At 42.5% G+C, this 25770-nt stretch overlaps 1 protein-coding gene and 1 long non-coding RNA gene across 5 annotated transcripts in view; one reads left to right on the plus strand and one right to left on the minus strand.

Annotated features, from left to right (window-relative positions):
* Nucleotides 1-2183, plus strand: part of LOC307211611 — a 35688-nt gene extending 33505 nt beyond the window's left edge. The window contains exon 3 of the long non-coding RNA XR_013836531.1: nt 73-2183. This is a non-coding gene — a long non-coding RNA (uncharacterized lncRNA). The remainder of the gene's footprint in view (nt 1-72) is intronic.
* CAMK2A (calcium/calmodulin dependent protein kinase II alpha) overlaps nt 1-25770 on the minus strand; it is a gene marked incomplete at its 3' end in the record, with an annotated part of 118756 nt that overhangs the window by 28660 nt on the left and 64326 nt on the right. For all 4 annotated transcript variants that reach the window (XR_013836517.1, XR_013836518.1, XM_079968259.1 and 1 more), the window contains exons 4-11: nt 18826-18880; nt 17233-17298; nt 15426-15498; nt 12233-12335; nt 8980-9063; nt 6337-6431; nt 3581-3703; nt 2190-2273 (exon numbers count right to left, since the gene is read on the minus strand). Coding sequence is in view for 2 of the 4 variants with exons in the window: in XM_079968259.1 (XP_079824385.1) it covers nt 2190-2273; nt 3581-3703; nt 6337-6431; nt 8980-9063; nt 12233-12335; nt 15426-15498; nt 17233-17298; nt 18826-18880 (683 nt within the window). The remainder of the gene's footprint in view (nt 1-2189; nt 2274-3580; nt 3704-6336; nt 6432-8979; nt 9064-12232; nt 12336-15425; nt 15499-17232; nt 17299-18825; nt 18881-25770) is intronic.

Consider the following 25770-nt stretch of genomic DNA (forward strand, 5'->3'; position numbering starts at 1 on the left):
GCAAGTTTCTCAATGATGGCAACAGGGGTTTATTATAACCACCTTATAGAGACTCAGTATCCTTTCTTGCAGTGTTAATGGGATTTCATCCTCTGATGAACAAGCAACCTCCACGCTCTGATGAGACCAGGACAACTGACAAGTTTCTAACAGTCACTGATGAGGAATTCCCATTGTGTCTCGAGGGGAACTCCCCATATCTCATCTCCCCATAGAAGCTGCAGTAGCAGCTAGACTCTACTAGACACATCAGCGATAGAAGCTCCCTGCCCTGCCCGAGAATAACCTGCTTTCCTATTGTTCAGAGCTGTGCCCAAGCCCCAGAATGCTACATGGTACTCACAAACTTGATATATTGTGAAATTAAAAAATACTGGACATTTAGAGACAGGTCTATATATGCGGCATGGTTGGTTTGTTTTTAAAAAAGCAATTCAATTTTAGCACCTGATAATAAAATCTACCACAGCTACCACTATTTCTACTACTATTACTACACATATCTGTTCTCACATAGCATATTGTCCCATAGATGTCAAAGAGCAGATCAGTCTCCTCACATCCATTTTATAGATGGGAAGACTATGGTACAGTACTGAAGTAACATCTTCAGAGCCATTCTCTGCAAGTTAATAAAAGAACTGGTTATAGATCCCTGCTCTCCTTTGCCAAGCATTTAACACCGACTATCTCTCAGTTACGACTGCCTGTTTTCTTACTGGAAAAGAAAACACCTCACAAAAGGAAGGGGCAGTACTGTGCATAAAACTGTTTCTACTTTGTCAAAGAAAAACAGGATGTAGACACGCATATTGCCGCTGGATAAAGATGCTGAGCTGTACCCGGACATTCTCTGTCCGCTAGCACAAGAGCTCTTGTTGTACTAAGGTGCAGGTGAGTTTTAATGTTGCACAACAGTTAAATCCTGTGCAACAGCCGAGATAGTGAAAACTTGTTGTGCAGCAGATTGTTCAACCTGTGCAACAAAGTTACAAGCAACCTGCTAATGCCTTCTCTTCCACAACAAACGTTCTGCAGTTGGAAAACATTTCACCAGTGGAACAAGTGTACCACTAGGGGACTAGAAAGCGCCATGTCAGATATACCCTGCATGATGGAACTTAGCATTTACTCCCACTGGTTGCACAGGACTCAAAACTTCCATCCAAATATAACTTTCCAAGAGGGGAAGTGAAAAAGGTCAACTGGGCTATGCCTCTTTGTTACTCTTGGTCTCTCTCCTCATTTTTGTGGGTGGGTGCGGACACACAGAGCATTTCTCAATTTCCCAATCAATTTCATGAGCTAGTAAGAGGACATGTATAATAGGATTACATTAACATAATTGAAGCAGTAACAGATTACTGGAGGAAAAGTAAACACAAATCATTATCTGTTTCCTTGCTCAGTAATCTTATTAGCCTCCAGCCCTGAGGCTGGAAACTTGCACAGCATTCAAAGGAAGAATAACAGCATGTGGAGATATCCAACAAGGCCTCAGAGGAAGGTGCTGATGATAGCACTGGTGGCAATAAACTTCTTAGCCTATACTGAACTTTCCCCCTGGGCATAGGGCTAGCAGACAGTGATTTGAAAATGGTGAATTTGGACCCTGATCCCAATTTCATTGTCTTGAAGGACGTTCCATGGAAATCAATGGAAGTGCCCTTAAGGAATTCAGATTCAGTGATTCCTAGGAAGCAACTTCAGTTTGTCCTAGAATCCTTTAAAAAAGGGGTTTAGTCTAATCAGTGTTCACTTTTCAGGAATTATTTTAGTGGACTTTATCAAAAAGCAGAGTCCTTGACGTGCCAAGAAATGGTGACACTGCAGGCACTGCAGGCTCGAGTCAGCCTGAAATGGGTTGTCTCTTCTGCAGACACTAGCATCTAGTTATACAACAACAATCAATGGGGGCAGTGGGGAGCCACTGCTCTACTTTATCCTTTGTCATTCAGTGCATACAACCCAAAGACTTAATTAAGATATCTAGGAAGGCCTTTCCTTTCTCAGCACGAAGGTGGCCATTCTGAAAGCCAATTTCTTGGAAGCCTCACAGCTTTCTTGGAAAGTCAATTCTTTGGAAACCTTTATGAACACGGGAAGGCAGATGAAATGGAAAACAGTCTGGTGATGTACACCCATTTCCTAGAAGACCACCTACAAGTCAGAGAAGAGGCGTGGATTACCTTTAGCTTCCTTCTGGCATTGAACTTCTTCAAGCAGTCCACAGTCTCCTGCCTGTGCATGCAAGATGCCACGGTGGAACGGTGCTGTAAGGCAAAAAGAAAGTTGCTCAGAAATGGAAGGGAATAGAAAATAGAGAGGTCTCCCCCTCCACATACCCTGCCTTTTTTTTTTAAGCAACCTGGCTTCTTTTACATGTGGTATTCCTTGGTTTGCATGAACCCATGTGTCCTAATCAGAACTTGTTCCCTGCCCACTGTAACCAGGTAAGATCAATAAAATCTTTTGGGGAGCCTGTGTTTGGAGACTCCAGCCTTTGTGCAGTGGGTTAGCCTAGATAACTCTCAGCTTCTTAAACCTTTGTGCAGGATGGTTATTTCATGGCTACACATACAAGTCTGATCTCTGTGTCTCTTGAATGTGCACTCATATATTAGGCATATGTTTGAATTCTCCAAGCAGTAGCAAATAAAACTTTAATGGTTTGTGCAAACTAGTTTTCCTGCTTATTCATTTGTTCCTTATTTTGCTACACCAGAGATTCTGGAGATGGTTCATTAGGCTGATGGTGGCTTAGGTAACCCTCCCCAGTTTGATTCTCTTATGCACTGATGGCTCAGACTATTGTCCTTTTTGAGCACAAGGGACATTCAAAGCAAAGAACTGAATATAAATGTTCCAGCCCCTTGGGAAGGAAACCCATAGTTTAGCAATCTATGTAGTTGTGGCAGCAACACTTGATAGACAGAAGTTCACAAGTAAAAAATGTTCCAGGAAACTGAGGATATTGCTTTAATGATAAGCAGTGGGGTTTGGGGAAATCATCCTATATAGGCTCCCTGATTCTGAGTGGATGAGAGCTAGAGTTTTTTTATTATTATTATTAAAAATAAACTTGTCAAAGTCCTCTGTAACAGTTTTATTCCAAGAGCACAGCTGAGTTACAATACTGGACTGGCTGTGGAAATAGTAAAAGTGCAACTCAAACTGTTATTTCTATAGATCAGAATGACTAGGTCTGGTGGAAAACAGGAAAAGTGATTTTAAAAATTATGTGCTTTGCACTCCTCTGAAGCTGTTTTTTTTCCCTGGGAGCCCATCTTGATTGCTATAAGTGGACTGCATGAACACAGACAATAAGTGCAATCAGCAAATGGTTCAGTGCTTTTTTGGAGCCACATAACGAGCTTGCCCATAATAAGCATATACCTATGGCATGTACCTCATGTGATACAATGCTTATTAATCAGCATGCAAACAAATGATTACTCTGCTGTGCGTGTGCTACATAACTGAACTACAAAATACATAACTGTATTTTGTCCCACTGAGACCCTCTAAAAAAACTGCTTTTCATCCAGACAATCCTCAGGATCTGGGCAGTTGCACTTACTGATATCCATGGGTGCTTCAGAGCTTCAGCTGCTGTGATACGTTTGGATGGGTTGATCGTCAACATTTTATTGATGAGATCTTTTGCTTCAGGAGTGACAGTATCCCACTCGGGAGAAGGAAACTGTAAGAGCAAAGGGACAGCACTACTCATAACAATGTGATCAGGAGCTCCCACTCCTTTTTTGCATCATGCAGTTTGGCCTATTTGCACACTCTCTTTTTCACACAATACAATAATGCGGATTTGAGATAGGGAAGGGATAAAAGCATCCATTTTTGTAGGAAATGGTCTCTGACATGCACAGGATACTGCAAGAGTTTGTTAATATTTTTACCACTGATTTCCACCCAGCAGCTTTTCTTAAAAGAACAAACAAACAAAAAAAACAGTTTCACATGGCCAACCTTAAGCCTGGGTGCATTTCTTGCTAATCACAGTCAATGCAAGGCAGTAAACATAGCACAGAATGACCACTGGGTGGGGGCCAGCTGCTGAAAATGCTCTGCCAAACCCTGTTCTCTGCTGAACTGCCATCCAGCTGCAGGTTTGCCAGCTTGTTAACACACACAGCAAAAAATAAAAGCATCCACGGAGCAGCCCCGCTGCATGGCCCATTTGGCCTTGGTGTGCACTGAGGGGAAGCCATAAGGCCTTGCCCTTGAACTGTCACAGAGTGGGGTGGAAGAGGTTGGCAGCTAGACACTATCAGTACTTTGTCCAGTATCTTTTTGGTGTGGATTTTCACAACTGAACTTTGTAAACTTTTATTCCTACATTCATCCACTTGGTGGGTAAAGCTGGAGGAGAGCCAGGTGCATGGCTGCAATTTGCATGTTCATTCCAGGTCGTCCCATTTGTCATCTGGCCCAGATCCACTTTCTTTGTTCCCTTAATGGCCCATCACCCAGGCGATTGCCTCACCTGGAAGCTAGCCTGACTATTCCAAGAATTAGGAGGGGGCAGGTATTAGAAAGGGCTTGGTATACAGCCTACTCCCCCTACAAAGCTCACAACACTATCAAAAGCCCTGCATGCCTTAGGATCAGGTACCTGAAGAAAACCTGTTCCTACATAAGCTTGCCTGCACATTGAGGTCAGCAAGGGTGTTCCTGAAGTGAGGGAAGTTGCAACCAAAGAAAGGGATATTTTAATTGTCACTTAGTTATGGAAATCCTTTCCCCAGAGACTCTCACCTGGCTATCTTTTCAACAACAGGAAAATACCTTTTTCTTCTCCCAAGCTTTTTAAGCTTTGAGTTTTAACCATTTAAACCTCTGCTTTTATTTATTAGGGGGGGCTGTGCTTTAATTGGCCTTTTCTGGTTTATTTATTTCTTTTACTGTTGTAAACCATAGAATCATAGAATCATAGAGTTGGAAGAGACCACAAGGGCCATCGAGTCCAACCCCCTGCCAAGCAGGAAACACTATCAGAGCACTCCTGACATATGGTTGTCAAGCCTCTGCTTAAAGACCTCCAAAGAAGGAGACTCCACCACACTCCTTGGCAGCAAATTCCACTGTCGAACAGCTCTTACTGTCAGGAAGTTCTTCCTAATGTATAGGTGGAATCTTCTTTCTTGTAGTTTGGAACTATTGCTCCGTGTCCGCTTCTCTGGAGCAGCAGAAAACAACCTTTCTCCCTCCTCTATGTGACACCCTTTTATATATTTGAACATGGCTATCATATCACCCCTTAACCTCCTCTTCTCCAGGCTAAACATGCCCAGCTCCCTTAGCCATTCCTCATAAGGCATCGTTTCCAGGCCTTTGACCATTTTGGTTGCCCTCCTCTGGACACGTTCCAGTTTGTCAGTGTCCTTCTTGAACTGTGGTGCCCAGAACTGGACACAGTACTCCAGGTGAGGTCTGACCAGAGCAGAATAGAGTGGCACTATTACTTCCCTTGATCTAGATGCAATACTCCTATTGATGCAGCCCAGAATTGCACTGGCTTTTTTAGCTGCCGCGTCACACTGTTGGCTCATGTCAAGTTTGTTGTCAACCAAGACTCCTAGATCCTTTTCACATGTACTGCTCTCAAGCCAGGTGTCACCCATCTTGTATTTGTGCCTCTCATTTTTTTTGCCCAAGTGCAATACTTTACATTTCTCCCTGTTAAAATTCATATTGTTTGTTTTGGCCCAGTTCTCTAATCTGTCAAGGTCATTTTGAAGTGTGATCCTGTCCTCTGGGGTGTTAGCCACCCCTCCCAGTTTGGTGTCATCTGCAAATTTGATCAGGATGCCCTTGAGTCCATCATCCAAGTCATTGATAAAGATGTTGAATAAGACCAGGCCCAAGACAGAACCCTGTGGCACCCCACTAGTCACGCTTCTCCAGGATGAACCAATTGCTTAAAGGGATGAACCAATTGCTTAAAGGGTCATATACAAACCCATGAAATAAATAGATACAAATTATTTCCTTTAAAAAAAGAAAAAGAAATATCCCCACTTAGCTCACTATTTTTTTCCCTCACAATTAACTTGTGAGGTAGGTTAGGCCAAGAGACTGAGACTGGCCCAAGTTCACTCAGGGAGCATCACAGGTGAGTAGGGATTTGAGTCCAGGTCTCAGAGTCCAACCTACTAACTACTTCACCGCACTGGTTCTCAAATAAGCTTTCAGACCTGGTGCTCTGTCTCTCTGTGTGTACGAAACAAAGCGGGAGTTGAGAACTCTTCAAAGAAATGATGGCATGTGAGAAAGGAAGAGAAAACAATGAAGGGATTTGGGAGTGGGATCACTTACATCATAGGCTCCAGCTTTGATCTGCTGGTATAGTCGATGTTGATCCTCATCCCAGAAAGGAGGATAGCCAACCAGCAGAATATACAGAATAACTCCTGTGTGAGACAGGGACAAGCATCGTTATGTAAGCTCCAGCCACACACAGGTGGGAAAAGTGGTTAGTTCAGTGACTCAGAAGCCTGGAGCAGCAGGCCTACACTGTCTGTGAGACTCAAAACTGAAGAGGATGTGAAAAGGCTCCTTCTTGTCTGAATTGTCAATGGTAAGTAGGAGCATTTTTATAGTTCAGGCTGAGTTGTCAGTTAGCATCAGAACCTGCCTGACAGGGGGCACTAACAAATGACCAGCTCACTGAGCAATTGGCTATTTAATTAGCATTCACTCATTAACTTGTGGGTAGGTTAGAGTCAAAGCAAGTGTTAACACACATTTTTCAGTGTGTTTCCCCGTCACTTTCCTTACTGCAAAAAATCCTATGCTTTGAGGAAGCCATTTCTTGTCCAGTTGTTATCTGAGGGAAGCACCCTCTGTACCAAACAAAGAAATCACTTGCCACTTAATTGTCAGATACCCTGAATCCAGTTAGTAAAAAGTATCTTGTCAAGTGTCCAGAACAGCATCCATCCTAGCTAAGTAACAACATCCAGGAACCGCAACACTGCAGTCTGCTCTGTGGGCTTGTTTAAGTCCAGTCTTTCCTCCATATCAGTTCATACAGCTGAACGTCGGTGGGGCAAGGAAGAAATCCTATTTCTCATCTACCATTTCTACCTGTTCTCTTACACACTATCAGGTCCCTATGTCTGATCTCAGACACCCAAAACACTGTCTGAGGTTTATTATTTTGAAGAAATTTCTTTATCAACAACACACATCACAATGTACTGCATATACTCTTTCTGTACTGCATATATGCTGCCCAGGAAATTTTCTTCCACTCTAATAGTTTTTTTTGTATGTGGGAATTGAACTTTGAACATCTGGGAATGCCTTGGCAAACTTTTGCAAGGATTGGCACCGTTATGCATGCTAGCAGCAGTAATGCAACATTCAGACACATCAGACCCTGCTCAAAGATTCTTTTGGAATGAAAATGTAACATCAGGTGTATGCTCCTCATCTGTTTCCTACAACATTCTGCAACCCAACACAGGAAAAACTGTTCCTTCCATGTGTGTGCTGTGAAAATGAGGCTGAAGGTAAAACGTTTAATTAAGTGAGTCACTGATGCATCAACATGCCAAATAGGCAACATACACATACAATCTGGCCTCATGAGAAGGCTTGTCCTTTTTTGAGAGCACTATCTGATTTATTTATTTTTAAATCACTGAACTTGCATGATGAGCAACATATGACTGTTGAGAAGCGGACTTTCTCATAGAGACTGCCTGAGACTCCCCTTAAGACTCTTATCTTCAGAAGTGGCCCTGCTGAGGGGATGACTGCATGTTAAGACATTGCACCAGGACACAGTTTCAGTTCCTACCGTTCAGAAGATCTTTGTGGTTCATTATTCACATCAAATATTTTTTTTAAAAACACATGCCATAGGAAGCCAGGTGTTTTGCCAGAAAGGAACACATTCCATCTGAAATAGCACCCATTCATAAAGTTTAATTCAGGCCACCTGCGTTCACTTTCTGCTCTACTGTAACTACTTGTTTGGGTTACACAAGTGAATTAGGCTTACTATGTTTCCTTTTTTCATTGCACAATATGGATAAGAGCTCTTCCCTGAGTCTCAAAAGAATGAGGAGGATAAATAGATTAATGAATGAGAGACTCCTTGATGCTATGGTGAGGGGGGAATATAATGGACTCTCCAAGTTAACAAACATCCAGAAACACAATTTTTAATCTCCAAATTGCTCTTGTGGAAGTTACTCTCTGGTGAATGCTAATCCTATAAATCCATAAACTTTGTAGCATAATGCTTCCTGGCTGCTAAAAGCTCATTCAGCTAGCTAGCCATTCCTCCCACAGGTCATAGGAGTAGGGTTTTGGTTGTAAGATTTTCAGCCCATCGCTTACAAAACATTTCTATGGTTTCCTCTAGCACACATGATTGTGGAGTCACAGATTCATACATGAGTTTGTCATATTGACCAGAACAACTTTGCTATTTTTACTTTAAGAACAACAACCCATCAGAGGGAGCACTGAAGTGGGGAGGGAGCCATGCCAGTGCTTTTACAACTGCATTCAAATACAGAGCATAAAATATTTCCCTTCAAAAAGCTTCCCTTATTTTATCATCACAACAATTCTGTGAGCTAGGCTGTGTGGAGAGACTGTGACTGCTCTAAGGTCACACAGCACTCTAGCCATTGCACCACACTGGCTCACATGGGGGTAAAGAATTCTGGCTTTCCATTTGATCCACGGCAGAGGATGACAATGAATGCTCACATCCTCTTGCATGATGTGCTACTAGAATTCTGTTTCCTGTAGAGTTTATCAGTCCACTGACACTAGTTCACACAGCAGCACTGACATATCTCAGAGGTAACCAAGCCCTGTGAACAAGCTAGGGACTGTACACAGTACGAAAGATGGGGAGAGAATCACAGCGGCCTCCATCTCATTCCTTAAAGTTTTATCTTGCCTGTTTAGCCACTTTCGAAACATAACCTCACTTACCACATGCCCACAAGTCCACAGCTTTGCCATAGGGGTCCTTTCGGAGCACCTCGGGCGAAAGGTAGCCTGGAGTACCTGCAAAACCTAGTAAGGCAAAAAGTTACAATATGCAGCTAGTTACACATCATGGGGTCCAGCGGAGTCTTCAGCAAAAAGCACAAGGCAGCTATCAGTCGAATGGGAAAAGAGAATTGCTCTCTAATATTCCCACCGAACCTAGTGTTTGTTCTGCACTAGATACATGCTATCCTGGAGCACCTTTGCTGAAAATCACTCCTAACACCTCTGATTCAAGTCTTCCTGTGCTTGTAGAGCTAGTGCCACAACCTCACTGCCCATCCACAAGAGAAAAGTGTAGGTAGTCTTGTGGTAACCTGATATTGGTTTCCGGGCCCAATTCAAAGTGCTGGTTTTGACCTATAAAGCCTTAAACAGCTCAGGACCGCAATGCCTCAAGGACCACCTCTTTCCATATGAACCTACCTGGACCCTGAGATCATCTTCTGAGGCCCTTCTTGGTGTGCCTCCTCCTTGAGGTGTCAGGAGCGTGGCAACACGAGAACGGGCCTTCTCTGCAGTGACTCCCCATCTGTGGAATGCTCTCCCCAGGGAGGTTTGGCTGGCGCCTTCATTATACACCTTTAGGCGCCAGGCAAAAACGTTCCTCTTTAACCAGGCATTTGGTTGATTCGATTTACATCCTAGGCTCTTTTAAAATGTGTTTTCTTTTGGGGGGGATATTGGGTTGCTGTTTTCATTTTCATTAGGTTTTCATTTTCATTCATTTTGTGGTTTTATATCTTGATTTTATTCTGTGAATTGCCCTGAGACCCCTGGGTATAAGGCGGTATATAAATTCAATAAATAATTATAATAATAATCTTTAGAAAATAGTCCAGAGGGGAGAAGCCCCCAAACCAGCCCCATAAGAACTCAATGGCCAGCTTCACAGCTATCTCTTTCACCTCCGCAATGCCTTTCACTATGTTGGATCTAACCCTTCCTCTCCAGAGGGGGCAGAGACACTCCCTCCATCACCTAGCTACCAAGCTCCATCACCTAGCTACCTAGGTACCAAGGGAGGTGTGAACAGATGGGAGAGATCCTGCCTTCACGTCGGAATGTTAGGTTGCTTGCTAAGGAGCTGAACCACTCAATGCACTAAGTTAAGCCTGCCCCATATAAAAATGTGTATAGCAGAAGCCATACTAAAAGGTTGAGGAATGTTTGTGAGGATTAAAAAATAATAATAATCGTAAACTGATGTAGAAAAGTGGAGTATTGAATTTAACACTGTAAAATGAGAAATCAAAATGGACATGTTTGTTTTTCCCAAGTGTCTATGCAGTCCTAGTTTGCCCCTCAGAAAATAGGCTGCTACCCCATCTAGGACAGCATTTTCTGAGCTAACAGAAGGATCTCTTCTAGCCTTGTTGCTGAGATCCTTTTGGGACTTTCTGCATGCAAAGGTTTGTGCTGTGCTACTGAGTTATGCCCCCTCCCCTAACAAATTGCATCCGCCAAAATGTTTTTGTGGTTTGAGAAATTATAAATGGATTCCCTTAACAGCCTATGTCTACAGCTCAAAGATACAATAGCAATGTAAGTTATGATGACCTTAGTAGGTTCCATTTATAGCTGCAAGTTATCGTGAGTTCATTAAACCACATCTAGTACCCAAGTAGACTTTTTAGAAAATGCAATTAAATGGCTAAACAAATTGAAGATATGCCACTAACTCAGTAAAAGAAACCTCAGGGGAGAAGAACTAATATAGTTTAGCTAAACATATTGGCCATCGTAACTCAGTTAAGTCAGGGGACTCTACGTAGTCAAAATCAGGGCGGGTGGCATTTTTAGAACTGAAGACTATATTGGAGCAACTGGATCTAAAAATGCTTTGCATATTTCAGCTACACAAAATCCTCACACCTTTTACACAAAAGGCAACAAACCATAAATGGTTGGTGTGTTCCGTTTCTTTCAGTAATGTATTTACTTAGCCTCTTACAAAGCATGACAGATTGCCGTTTGGGGGGTTTGCTTTCTCAGCTTTTAGTTTCCAAAAGCTTATTTATGGAACTAAGGTGGCTAGAACGTTTCTCAGTATTTTTTTACCAAGCCTGCCTGTCAGTCATATAGGAGTTCCAAAGGGACCAGATATATGGAAACATGGGTCTTTTGTTTACCGCTGAATCGAAACAAACGTCAATCCATGGAAAACACAATTGGTGTTTGTTCTTCCCCACACCTTGACCTCACACACATGGCAAGGAATTCCTTAACCCAAGCCAGAAAAAAGCTGGGACTTTGAATGCCACATCACCATACTTCTCAGACCCTTCCTTCTCCTAGCCGATGTTCTTAAATTATTAGTTATGATTGGCCAAGATTATAATCAAATGCATCAACCACATCAAATGTGCTCCCACGCCTAATTAGTAATAAAATTGTACTGTAATTGGTATGCCTGGATTCTTCAGTTGCAATTAATGAAGGCTTCCTGGTCCGAGAGTACTTCATGATTGCACCCATACTCAGGCACAGATAGGCTGGTGCCTGTTGCTTTCTAGCAAAACATTTTGCTCCTTTCTGGGAGGCAGGTGTTCCGGGAAGATGGAGTGTGTAGTGGATCCCACAGGAGTCCCCCTCAGACATTTGTAACACTGCTGCAGGTTATCATGTTCCTATCTAATATGTATTTACACTGCATTAATTATGGTGCATTATCCCATTTAGAAGTGCAGCAATCCTGTTCCATATTTTGATTATCAAACTGAAGCTTACTGAGCTGAAATATGAAAGAGCCTCATTCACTTCCATGCAGCCCCTTCACTCCAAAGCAGAATGACCCATAGAAGAAAAATAACACAGACCATACTTAAGGCAAGTGTGGTTAACTTGTGGTCCTACAGATGTTGCTGTACTACAACTCCTAGCATCTGTGACCCCCCCCCCCACCTCTCTATGTAGTGATAGTTCTAAAATATTCAAAAAAAGGAGAATATGTTTTGGTTGGTGGTTATTTGGGAGTTTTTCCCTGAGGTACTAACCACTGTCATACACCTACTCTGCAGCATAATAATCCACATGTTTATGGTTTCTAAAGCTTATGCAACAGATATGTACAATGTACTGGGCCTAAGGTCCGAAGATCCTTAAAATATTCACAGCAATTGAGTCCCTTGTTACATGAGTGTAACTAGATCCACAGAAGTGTTACACCCATGACACCCAACTTTCCCCCACTCACCAAACCAAGCCTGCTGCTCCCCTTCCACTTCAATGGCAAGGCCAAAGTCAGCCAGTTTTACAGCAGCTCCCTTCAGTTTGGATGCCAGCAGGAGGTTCTCCGGCTATGGGAGGAATCGGTTAGAGGATAAACATACAGAAGCACAACTCTGAAGGACCCTTCAAATCTGCTTAGCCCTCTTCTAATTTCTGAGTCTTTAAAAAACACCACCTGCACATTTTCAATTATAACCATACTGGTCAGAAAGCATGTCTATGGTGCAGCCCTCCTCTCTCTGCCCCATGCTCAGCATTGTGGATACTTATGTACCCCACTCCCCTCACCATGGGAAGGTGTGGGATACACAGCACGGGTGGCGCTGTGATCTAAACCACTGAGCCTCTTGGGCTTGCCGATCAGAAGGTCAGCAGTTCGAATCCCTGTGACAGGGTTAGCTCCCATTGCTTGGTCCCAGCTCCTACCAACCTAGCAGTTCGAAAGAACATCAAAATGCAAGGAGATAAATAGGTACCGCTCCGATGGGAAAGTAAACGGTGTTTCCGTGTGCTGCTCTGGTTCGCCAGAAGCAGTTTAGTCATGCTGGCCACATGACCCGGAAGCTGTACATCGGCTCCCTTGGCCAGTAAAGCGAGATGAGCACCGCAATCCCAGAGTTGTGGTCCCTTTACCTTTATGTACCCTGCTCACCTCACCATGGGAAGGCATGGTATACAACATTATTTATTTCCCTCGAGACTGCTTCCTGAACTTCCACTTGTACATTCAAGCACTAAACATCAAGCCCAGGGTGCTTCAGTGTGAATGAAAACAAAACTGGAATGCTCAGAGCTCTCCAAACCAACTGAATGGGTGACCGAGTGGCAACTGCAGTGCCAAGTGAGTATAAAGTGATGCAACATGGGGCAAAAAAATCTCCCTAGAAGCCTATCATCACCAATGGCTACTAGTTATGCTTGCTATATATGCTGCTTCCAGGATCAGAAGCAATAGTATCTGTCTGAACTCTAATTGGTGGGGAACAACCAGAGGAGGGGCCTGTGTCCTATTTATGGACTAAGCACTGTGGGAAACAGGATGTTGAGCTATGGATGCCTTTGGTCTAACCCAGCAAGGATCTTCTTATGTACCAGCTTCTGTTCTCTCCTGGCCACTTAGCGGGAGCCCTGTCACATGGCTGCGTGGGCCATTTTTCTTGGTAATGAGTGTGAGCAGGGAGTTTAGCAGCACTTCAGTAGGTGGGAGAAATATAGAGGGTGACGTGTATTCTGGAGGAGGGAGAAGAAGGAGCGAAATAACAGAAATGAAGCGTGTGTTTTTTAAAGCAACAGGCAAAGGAATCGCTTATGGTGGTGATTGCAGGTGGGGACAAGGATTTGGAAACAGGACATTCAGGAAGGGCTGTCTCTAAGGGCAACTGCCCCAGGTACTGCATGTTGGATGCCCTGTACTTGATAGTGGCAGTCACAGTCAGCATGCTTGCTGCCTGGCCAGCCCAGCTACCTTCCACCCAGCTGGGAAGGTTCTCCACCTCCTCCCTTCCTAGAGCAAGGGAGGGAGGGAGGGAGGGAGGGAGGGAGGGAGGTGGAGGAGGAGGTGGCAGAGGCAAAAGGGAGATGAAGGCAATGGGGAGAGCCGAAAGGTGTCATTTTTCCTGGGCCCCGCATTCCCCTAGAATGGTCCAACGTTCACATGTCACAAATCGGTTTTTAAAAACTTACTGGATTTTCCCTGGAAAGGATTAAACTGTGGGTGGGATTTGATGCCAACAACATGGCATGCATGCTGTGAAAATTTTGCATGCATGGTGAGCTCCCATCCCATAATAAGCCAGCCCACAGATAGAACAACTCCCTAATTAGTGAAGAGGTAGCTCATATGGCTGGCTGTTTTGGCAGACAACAGTGTACTAACAGGGCTGTCAGCTGCACCTCAGGACCTAGGATTGCCAACAGCACTGAGTGAAGAAACATAGATCAGGTTTTCTTCTCTGCTCGGCTCCCTGACTCCCAGATCACATTCAGCAACCATGTTATTAGTGCATCCACTATAGAGAATTATGGTCAAGTTGCATGCTTACAATTGCAGTTGCCAGCAAGGAAGCAGCTGGCTGGCTCAGTAATCCCAAGGCAAACAGCAAAAAAACCGCCCCTTGGTTTCTTATTGAGTCCCAGGTACAAGCTACTTGCAGTTTGTTTGGGTTTTTTCCAGTGAGACACAAAACAGAGTGTGAATCCTCTGACTGCTGCTTATGTCCAAATGAGAAAACATCTTATTTGGAGTAGGAGGTGGAATACTAGGATGGTGATATGCCTCAGCTAGCATCTTTTGGTCAGATTCTGACCATGCCATGTGGTACTCATTTGGCTTATGAGCTACTGCAGAAATGTGGGAAACTGAATTTAAGATTGAGAAAATGAGAAACAGAGAAAACAAAAACCGACAGATTTTTCCAACCCTACCTTTGGTTTGAAGTATTCTTGGATACACTTACATTTTACAGCTGGGTTAATTAGGAAGGCAGATTTAAAACTGGAGGTGGCCACCTGTATCATTTCAGGCTGAGGGGAGGGCTCACATGATTGAATGTTCCTTCATAGTACAGTGGTACCTCGGGTTAAGTACTTAATTCGTTCTGGAGGTCCATTCTTAACCTGAAACTGTTCTTAACCTGAAGCACCACTTTAGCTAATGGGACCTCCCGCTGCTGCCACGCTGCCGGAGCACGATTTCTGTTCTCATCCTGAAGCAAAGTTCTTATCCTGAAGCACTATTTCTGGGTTAGCAGAGTCTGTAACTTGAAGCGTATGTAACCTGAAGCGTATGTAACCTAAGGTACCACTGTACAAAAAAAGTCCCTCCTTGCAGAAAGCTAGGTATCAGCATGAAGGATTTTAATCAAGCTTTCTCCCTGATATGCTAATTTTCTATGGACAGGAATTTGTTTTCGGAGGAGGAGCATTCAGTCCAATGCAATTAGAAGGTCGTACAGCTCCGAAAGTTTACTACTGTACGTCTGTGAAAACTAGGACCTATGAAATCTATAGACTTCAACCACTTAACAATTCTATTTCTATCGAAGCTATGCTATCATCTACTTTCTATCAAAGTAAATCATCCAGGGTATGTATGCTGGGTGTAGGAGTTGGCTGCAGAAGGGATACACTTTTAGTCTTACAGTTTATAAATATTTTACCTTCAAATCCCGATGCACTACACCCATCTGGTGGCAATGTAAGACAGCTTCCAGGATCTGTTGAATGCAGTGACTAGAGAGAGGAAACACAGTCACATTACCTTGGAAGGGGTAAGGAGATGGCTTTAGGCAAGGTTTCCTAGCAGAGTCCTGTCTGCACTGCTATCTTTTTGCCATTTCCTATTTTCCCCATCTCCTTTCCTGCTAGCAGCCATGAAGAATGGCTCGGTGCCTTTCTCTGTGGAGCCAGGCTTACCAACAGGACGGGAAATGAAATAACCATTGTAATCTGATTGCCATTGAAACTCTATTACAGGAGGGCATTATTGGAGGCATTCGGGTTCTTCCGTGAGAGGAAGAAAAAGCAAAGCTGGTTGCTTTATGAGCATGCAGTGTTGCAGAAGCTAATGAGCAAAAACCACTGGATCGGTTTCTCACAGAAATTATGGCAGTAGATGGGGTGGCAAGTTCATGATCACTTTTCTCATGTTGGTAGGTGTCACTACGACAGCTTGATGAGACACACACATCATGTTGCAGGCATGTGGAAAACAGAGAATGAAGGCCCAGGTGCCAGAACAGCTGTCTGCAAAATGAAATGGCTTTGTTTACGTTTTTGACAGATGCTAATAAAGCAATCGTTTATAATGTTCTGGGCATACAGGAAACTTAATAAAAGCTGTTTGCTAAGAAGCACACCAAGCTGATATGCCAGGTGATTGTAAGCATGTGTGTGTTGTTAAGGCTGCAAGTCTATGCTTACTTACTCAGAAGTTAAGTTCAGTTGAAGTTGGTGTGACCTATTTTCAAGTAAGCATCTTTGCACGGCAATCGTCATCTCACTAGTTTAATTCATTGTCCCACAAAGCCAAAGAATCAACCTCCACCCCAGCCCAAGAGTCACTATCCAAATTAAAAGCTGGCAAACTTTCAATTAAGGGCATTTCAGGGCAACCTGCTTGTTGAGCATGCATCCTGATTTATTTGCAGAGCAATCACACAGTGCTGGTTATTTGATGAGCATTTGCCCAGATAATTTGTGCAGAGGTTAGATGGCATTGCATCAAAGCAAGTGCCATTTTACACTTTCCACTGTATTTCCCAAGCACTGGGAAAGGACCAGGGAAAGACAGAGGCTGTCGGTGCTGAGAAGGGAGCAGATTTGTCTGAGATCAAGGTGAAAAGGGAAGACGGAAGTGGGCACTGCAGTTGCAGTGTCTGTTTTTGTAGCTGCTCCCACCGCAGCTGCCTATATCAAGAAGGAAGTAGCAGGGCCAAAAAGGGCTGGTTAAGGAGGTTTCATGGGCCAGATGCAGTCCGTGAGCCATCAGTTCCCAGTCCCTCACCTAGAGTCACACTGTATCACAGATTGTGCCTATATTGTGTATGAGCAGCTGCAATGGCTCCACTCCCACCCCAAAACAAGGCACACACCAGTACTTTTTCATTTACCCTGATCATTGCTGGCCCATGATGTCTGTCATCATGAATCTTACTTTTATTTGGACTACTGGCTGTCTTTGGATTTTAATTTTATTGTGTCTATTTTGCATATATGCACACACACACACACACACACACACACACACACACAGAAAGAATATGCACTGTATTTTGTATTGTTGTTGGACACTGCCTGCTTACATGACAAGAAGCATAGTGTAGCAATACAAAAAGATTGAAGGCAAAACTAATCAGTGACAGAGACAGAGATAAGCAGCAGGTTCTCAGCCTTGTTGCCTGTCAGCTTCAGAGATGAAGTGTTGTACAGTTTTTCCTAGGCACTTATTCTTTCCCCCATACCCACCTGGCATCTGCTTCACTATAGTATTCTCTAGCAACGATGTCCTCAAACAGTTCTCCGCCTGTCACCCTGTGAAGAAATTAAAGAGGAATCAGTCCCAGCTCCAGACATCCTCCTGCTGCAAGGGACGGAGGAGAAAGTCAAGGCAGTTCACGTTTAAAGGGGGGAGTGTGCTAAACCCACTCTTTCCCAAGTAACACACAAAACAAAGAACCATCTTTTGAAATGCACACTTCTCTGAATTTTGCAATGAAGTTCTGCAGCCAAGTAATGTATACATTATTTTTTTAAACCATATACTAGGGTAAAGCACCCATAAGAATGCCTGTATTAGTGGCAATGAGATACAAAATGTATTTTATTAATGAAAACAGCTCTGAGCACACACTTTGTATGCAGAAGGTTGGAGGAAGAACTTTCTGATGGTAAGAGCTGTGGGAAAATGGTGGATTCTCCTTCCTTGGGGATTTTTATGCAGAGATTGGACGGACATCTGCCATGGATGCTTTAGTTGAGATTTCTGCATTGCAGAGGGTTGGGTTAGGATGACCCTCAGGGTCCCTTGCAGTTCTATACAGTTTTATAATTCTATTATTCTAGCAGTGCTATTCATCCTATCAGATTTTTTTGCCTCATTCTGCAAACTGTAGGACCGTAATTCTGGAGGAAATGATGAAATGGGCTATCACCATTTCCCCTTTGTTGTCTTAATATCTTGCCTCGTGTGGGCCATATGCTAAGCATGCAGAACAGCAATCCCCTCTCAAGTGACCTTGCCAACCTCACTACTTCCTCGCTAGCCTTCTTAGAATTTCTCGTGGAGCATTCCTACTGTGATTTTGCTTGCTGGATAGGAAGGAGAAATTAAGAGCAGCCTGAGAAGGAACAGGTTGGAACGGGAGATGTATCAGTGCTGTCTTGGATGCCAGACCCCTTGTCTCAAAGCAGTAACAAAGAAAAACTGCAGCGCCAGGCAGGATCTCTTAAAGGATTTGGAGAACAGTGCAAGAGCAGCTGGTCCTCCAGAGACTTCACATTCAATATGCTAATTGTTGCTCTAAGAAGCTTGAAGGGCTGATCTGCATAAAGAGCAGTGCTAATTCTCTTAAAGCTGGATGCTGCAAAACGCTTTGCGAAATCCAAGCCACTTAGCTGCTCTGCTTTCTAAAAGGGTTGGACACAAGCTACCCAACACTGATATCCAACTGTGATAGGGCACCAACTTAACCTGGAGACAGCTTTTAAGGAAGTTGAAGGTTGTTTGGCAGAGCCATTGTAGTCTGTGATGCACTACATACCAATTTATTTGTCTCTTGTCAAATGAGTTTTGCAGGGTTTTGACTCATTCCAAAATATCTGTTTGCCTCGTGATGGTAGAGAGACAGAAAATGTGTGCATGAGGCATGTGGAAAAATGGCTCCATCACACCACGTTCACTTTTCAGTAGGTGGGTGGAGAAACTCTATGATCTAAGTCCACTTTGGACTGAGTAGCTCTCAAAATGTGTGTGTGAGAGAGAGAGGTAATGCTCCCGTAGTGATTCACAGAGTACTTAACATGCATATGAAGATTTATTCATGTTCCGCCATTACTTACAGGTCAAATATCAGGTAGTGGTGTGCCTCCTCTGATATGCTGTCATGAAGCCTCACTGCAGAGACAAAAATGGAACAGGTTACCAGCCAGAATAAGCTTATTATATTCAGAGGTAAATCTACTGGTCTTTCACCTTGGTCCATTGAGCTGAAATACTTCCCTAGTGCAATGCAGGCTGCAAGTGTATGAAGTGGAACCACACTTCCCCTCACCTATATTCATGTATGTATTTATTTTCTGACATTGACAGCCTTTCCTCCATCACTGAACCCAAGGTGAGATCCATGTGGTTCCCAGAGGGCCACCGATCGACACACTTACCAGACTCAGGCCCACTTAGCTTTATCAAAGTAGTGGCGTCATATACCATCAGAACATGTCCTGGGAACCTTCCCCATCTTGCCATATATTCAATGCTTCAAAATGTTGAAAAGGAGGTAAACCTTCTGCAACATACATGCATCCAGGGAGTATTTTCTGATCACTGAAGTCGACTTTACTGACCTTGGCAAACACTGCCGTTTTTCTGCTGAAGGTCTTTATGACTGCAGACTGTCAAGTAACAGAAACAATAGTTTCCATATAACACGGAAGAGGGAGAAAAGAAACAGTGGATTTCAATGGAAAGAAGGCAGACTACGGGCCAATTCATGGGACCTATTGTGTGTGTGCCCAGGTGTGGGTTGAATGGATTTGCTTTTCAGCTGAGGATGTGCTAAAGTGCTCGTTTGTTTGTTTATAATGTGCCTGAATTACTTGTCAGCCTTACACAGTGGAGCCAAGTACATTTGTTTCTCCATTCAGCTCACTGATGGCTAACTGGATAGTTGGACACGCGATGAAATGATCGGGCAGCTTTGCCAGGGACTCTGCTGCAGTTTGAATCCACCATTCCCCATATCTCATCCATTTTCAGGGAAACAACAGATCTTTATTGTGGGATCGGTGCATCTCATGCATACAAGGTTGGTTGGTTTTTTTTACTGCATTCATATGAAATCATTGTCATCAAAATGCCAGTCTGTATTGTTTTCTCCCTTTAATACAGATTTACCCTTTCCATGTAAATTAGATGCATTTTTTTAGAAAAAATGCCTTATGTGTATGATATGCCTTATGTGTATGATATTTCAACAAGAGCTTTGTGATCTTACCACCACCACCCCACAAAAAAACCACATCATTTACCTCTAGCTGCTAGATCGTGCAGACTCACAACAAGGAATGGATGACAGCATCTCACTCTGACTATAAACTTCCCTGAGGCTTTGGGCCAGCCATTGTTAGAATGAGTCAGGCCTAGCTTGGGAATTCCAAGTTTATATTCTTTTGAGAACTGGGCTGCAATTGTATGCAGCCTAAAACACTAACATCCGACAGATTTCCATTTTAGGGTGAAAGCTGAAATTCTTCAAAGGGAAAAAACAAATCATACGGTTGACCAAGGTGGCTCTTCCCACTATTCAGGGTTGTACAGTTAGAACCCAGCAGCTAATAACAGCCAGTAGATGCCCCAGCCCAGGTGACAGCAACCTCTCTATATCTCCCTTCACCCTGCACTCAATGCCTAATATCTTCTCCATATCCCCATATCCCAAAGATTGCTGCCATTTGCTTGGCTTGATAAACACAGCTTCAAAGGCAGTCTTGCTAAGACAGTACTCTGGCAGGCAGGGCAGGGTTTCTCTAGCAGCTTGGGTTGGTGATGGCATTCCCTCTGACCTTTTCCCTCCTTATTGGTGCCAGATATCAAATTATCCTGGCATCCTCCAAGGATAGCTTCCATAACCGAGGGAACACTCCTCCTCCATCATCCACAACTCAGGCAAAAAACTGGGAATGGAATAAGAAACACGGAACAGCCTTGATGTTCTCTGTGTGAGACTTCACACATACAACTTCCAGGGAATCCATTCTATATTTTTCACAATGTGGGGGCTGTGCTTAAATTTAACAATTATATTTTTTTCTGAAGGCTTAAAAGGAATATTGCTGCACCTTTAAGGGTTGCCTATAAGAGACAATTTCACCAGGTTTGCTTTTTCTCATCAGGGAAAATACTGTGATGAAAAAAAATAGCCCTTAGAAGAAAAATTGACAAGAATTATTACAGTTGATTTCCACAGATGTAAACTTGACAGAAATGGTTATTATCCTCTGCAGTACAGAGTTTGCACTACTGCAGCCTGGTTTAGCTGCTGAAAATGTGATTAGTCAATCGCTTGGGATGTCACAATGCCACTTAGATAAATGCACATTATCAAAATATCCCTTGACCCATGCATAAAAAGGTAAAGGTAAAGGTAAAGGTACCCCTGCCCGTACGGGCCAGTCTTGACAGACTCTGGGGTTGTGCGCCCATCTCACTTAAGAGGCCAGGGGCCAGCGCTGTCCGGAGACACTTCCGGGTCACGTGGCCAGCATGACATCGCTGCTCTGGCCAGAGCCAGAGCCAGAGCCGCACACGGAAACGCCATTTACCTTCCCGCTGGTAAGCGGTCCCTATTTATCTACTTGCACCCGGAGGTGCTTTCGAACTGCTAGGTTGGCAGGCGCTGGGACCGAGCAGCGGGAGCGCACCCCGCCGCAGGGATTCGAACCGCCGACCTTTCGATCGGCAAGTCCTAGGCGCTGAGGCTTTAACCCACAGCGCCACCTGCGTCCCAGTTTGACCCATGCATATTTAAATATTACTATTTAATCTAATCTCAGTATGTTCTAGAATGATGAGATATTTCTGAAAAGTGTGTGTGTGTAAATGCATATTCCCAATGGTGGGCAAAAAAATGGAGGGAGAAACGAAAGAGGGGGGAAATGGGTTTATATGTATTTATGAAAAATCTAAGCAGAGCAATTTCAGCTACTGAAATTTTAATCACAACTTCTGCATAACCTTTGGAAAATATCCAGTTATCTGATTCCTGCTATCACCAGAAAATTATTTGGTGCTAAGATACATTTCCAAATGTAAGAACAATCTAACAATCAGCTGCAAGAAGCCTGGGAAGACACCCAAAGAATCCTTAACAAGAAGAATATGAGTTGTTTCATATAATAACAGAAATGGTTATTATGAACAATCAGAGGAAGGGATCCACATAATTCAGAGGCTTGCATGTCATTCTTGATTTTGAAGGAGGTAACCTCTCTACTTCCCATATTTCTTTAAACATTTAATATTACCCACTAGAACATAATTCCAAAAAAGGCCAGGATAAAGAGGATGCTGATGTTGCCTAATGAAAAAATGTTTTTTAAAAATAAAATTTAAAAATCCACAAGTCATCTTCTCACCGCAAAATTATTCCATTTACAATATAGGGGATTGTTTTAAGGAACACTGAAATAATACATGTGAAGTGCCAGTCTAAAGTGATCTATAATACAAGTGGGGCAAGTGCCACAGGAGCCAACTCTTAGTGACCAAGGTCCTTTTGCCCCTCCCATAAAATATTTGAGGGGGCCAGGGGCTCCAAAGTTGATGGGAAGTGCCATTTAAATGGTGTGCATGTGCCACGTATTGTGAGTGATTATGCGAGGCAGGGCTTTCTGGGACCCCCAATACTTTATTCAAGCTGGCACCCTAGGTGAGTGCCATTGCACTCAAGCCCTGCATGCGGGCTTCCTATAGGTATCTGGTGAGAACAGGATGCTGGACTAGTCGGGCCACTGGCCTGATCCAGCATGGCTCTTATTTTGTCCTTATGTCTTGTGTTCTTAATAGATAACATGATGAGGAACAATGACATATGAGCAGAATGTGGGACAAAGAAGAAACAAAGTGCCAGTACCTGAAAGACAGGTAGGTAGGGCAGAGATGAGAGAAGAATAAAAATCTGCCCTCTTGTTGCTCTGGCAAGAGGTCTTTCTTGTAAAACACATGCTTCCCCTTGCAACACTTCATCTTTGTCCCCTTGCAAGTTTGACATGAAATTCATTTTTCAAAGTTATCATAAATACATCACAACCTTTATTAAAACTTTGCCATCTAATTTTGATTTGCACTGAACTTGCTGTGAGATTTATTAGGGCATTTTCATTCAAAATTATCACATCATTATTTCAGAGAATGATGGGTTTTGCTATGCTTGAATGAATCTTTCTTTCTTTCTTTCTTTCTTTCTTTCTTTCTTTCTTTCTTTCTTTCTTTCTTCTTTCTTTCTTTCCACCTCTGTGTATTTGAAGATTTGAGGCATGGCCATTACTCCTATCTATTTGTTTTATTTTTCATCTTTGGCTTCTGCATTTTGCTGCTAACTTTCAGAGATATGTGCTTACCCAATTTCCCTCATTTGTGCTAAGAGTTATTGCTTCCTCTTTTTTGTTGGTATTTTAATAGAAATGTTAATAAATTTATGTAATCATAATGTTTCCCCACCACACCAATCATTTGTTGTTGCTGTTTTCTAAACAAAACAAAAAACAAAACAAGCAAACCTATATGAGGCCAAACAATGAGAACCATGCCTCATGTACCTTCTGTCTACTTTGGTCTTCAGTCATAGTCTTCCTCTATATACCTCTACTGAAAGGTAAGTCTTGATCAGTACAGCTGAGCTAATGGGTTTAGAATTGTTCTGCTAACACCAGTATACACTTAATTCTGGGGCACAGTGAGGCAGTTGCTTCTGGCTGAATGGCAGGGAACAGTGAAGAGGTACAGAAAAACAGGTAAGAAGACATCAGGAATCACAAGACAGAGAAACCAGTAGGAGAACACTTCAATCTCCCAGGATATTCTATACAAGATCTCAAAGTAGCTGTCATATTACAAAAGAATTTCAGAAACAGACTGGAAAGAGAAGTTGCTGAATTACAACTTATTACCAAACTTAAAACCATGGATAGACCTGGTCTGAACAGAGACATTGGATTCTTATCTCATTATATATATATATATATATATATATATATATATATATATATATATATATATAAAATATTTTATTAAATTTTCATAGTACACAATATACATACAAGATCCCTTCACCAAAAAAATAGTACTTTTTTAACCACATTTAACTCTGTCTCATTCTGAAACCTTTCTGCTTCCAAAGATGTCAGATTTTTTACCAAAACCTTAGTTTTTTGCTTATTCAATTTGAATCCCGCCACCCGACCAAACTCATATATCAGTTCCAAAACTCTTTTCGTACTAGATTCTGGCTCCTGTAATGTTATTACCAAGTCATCTGCAAAAGCTTTCAATTTATACTGTTTCACTCCGACCTGTATTCCTTGCACCAACCGGTCCTCCCTAATCATGTTCAAAAGCACCTCTAGGACTGAAATAAATAACAGAGGGGATAAGGGGCAACCTTGTCGTGTTCCTTTTTCAATTTTAAACTCTTCTGTCACCACATTGTTAACTATCAATTTAGCTTTTTGCTCTGAGTAAATTGCCTCTATTCCATTTTCAAACCCCCGTCCCACTCCCATCCCTTCCAAGTTTTTCTTCATAAACCTCCAAGAAATGTTGTCAAAGGCCTTCTCCGCATCAATAAAAATTAACACTGCTTTTGTGTTAATATTAGTTTGCAAAAGTTCCAAAATGTCTATAATGTTCCTAGTATTATCAAACAAATGTCTACCTGGAAGAAAGCCTGCCTGATCTTTATGAATTACTTCATTTAGCACTTTTTTAAATCTACTTGCCAAAATATCCGCAAAGATTTTATAATCCACATTTAGGAGTGAGATGGGACGGTAGTTCTTAAGTTGAGTCTTTTCAGATTCCACTTTAGGTATCAATGTGATGAAAGCTTCTTTCCACGATTCTGGTGCCTTCTTCCCCTCCATGATCTGGTTACAGACCTCCATTAGTGGTTGTGTCAAAAAATCTTTCAATGTCTTGTAATACTTGGAGGTAAGACCATCAGGTCCTGGAGATTTGCCTAGTTGCATATTCTGAATGGCACCCTCAATTTCTTGTTGCGTTATTTTATCATTTAGGATTGTTCTCTTTTCCTGGGATAATTTTGGTAGTCCATTAATTTTTAGGAAATGGTCTATCTCAGTCTCTTCCTGCGGCCCTTGCATATAAAGTTGTTTGAAATATCTCTGGAAGCACTTTCTAATTTCCTCTGGTTTCTGGATATTCCTCCCTTCAATCTCTAAATTGATAACCGTGTTCAATTTTTGTCTCTTTTTCAACTGCCATGCAAGCAGTTTCCCACACTTATTCGCTGATTCAAATGATCTTTGTTTCATCTGTTTAATTTTCCACTCAACTTCTTGATTTATCAATTTAGCGTATTGTGCTTGGTAAAATTTAATTTCTCTCAGAACCTCCTGTGATTTAGGTTTTGATCTCAATTTTTTCTCACCATCTCTTATCTTGTCTAAAATCTTATCCTTTTTTCATTCCAAAGTCTTTTCTTTATTGTGTTCTGTTGTATCAAAAACCCTCTCATAACTGCTTTACTTGCGTCCCAGATTATTCTTTTTTCCACCGTAGTATTCAAATTTATTTCAAAATAGTCTTTTAAAGTTTTTTGGGCCTTCTTGACAATCTCCTGATCTCTTAATAGGGTGTCATTCATTTTCCATCTGAAGGAACCGGTTGGAATAAGTCTCATTTCCACTTTCATAGCATTATGGTCGGAGCAGGTTTTTGGGCAGATTTCCACTTTTCTAGTCTTAGGTGCCAGTCCTCTAGTTATCCATATTTGGTCGATTCTTGTCCATGACAGGTGGGCTTCAGAAAAGAAAGTTCCTTCTCTGCCTAAGGGGTTCTTTGTCCTCCATATATCAATCAAATCCATATTGTCAGTTAGTTCAAAGAAAGTTTTAGGTAGTCTGCCCTCATTTGTTAAATTTTGATTTTGTGACTTATCCATATTTGTAGAGACCACTCCATTCATATCTCCCATCATAATGATGTTGGTATAGTCCAGATAGTCCAGAATTGTCTCATGCAGTTTCCTGTAAAATTCTGATTTCCCC

This window comes from Podarcis cretensis, assembly GCF_951804945.1.
Source record: "Podarcis cretensis genome assembly, chromosome: 2".
Taxonomy (NCBI): domain Eukaryota; kingdom Metazoa; phylum Chordata; class Lepidosauria; order Squamata; family Lacertidae; genus Podarcis; species Podarcis cretensis.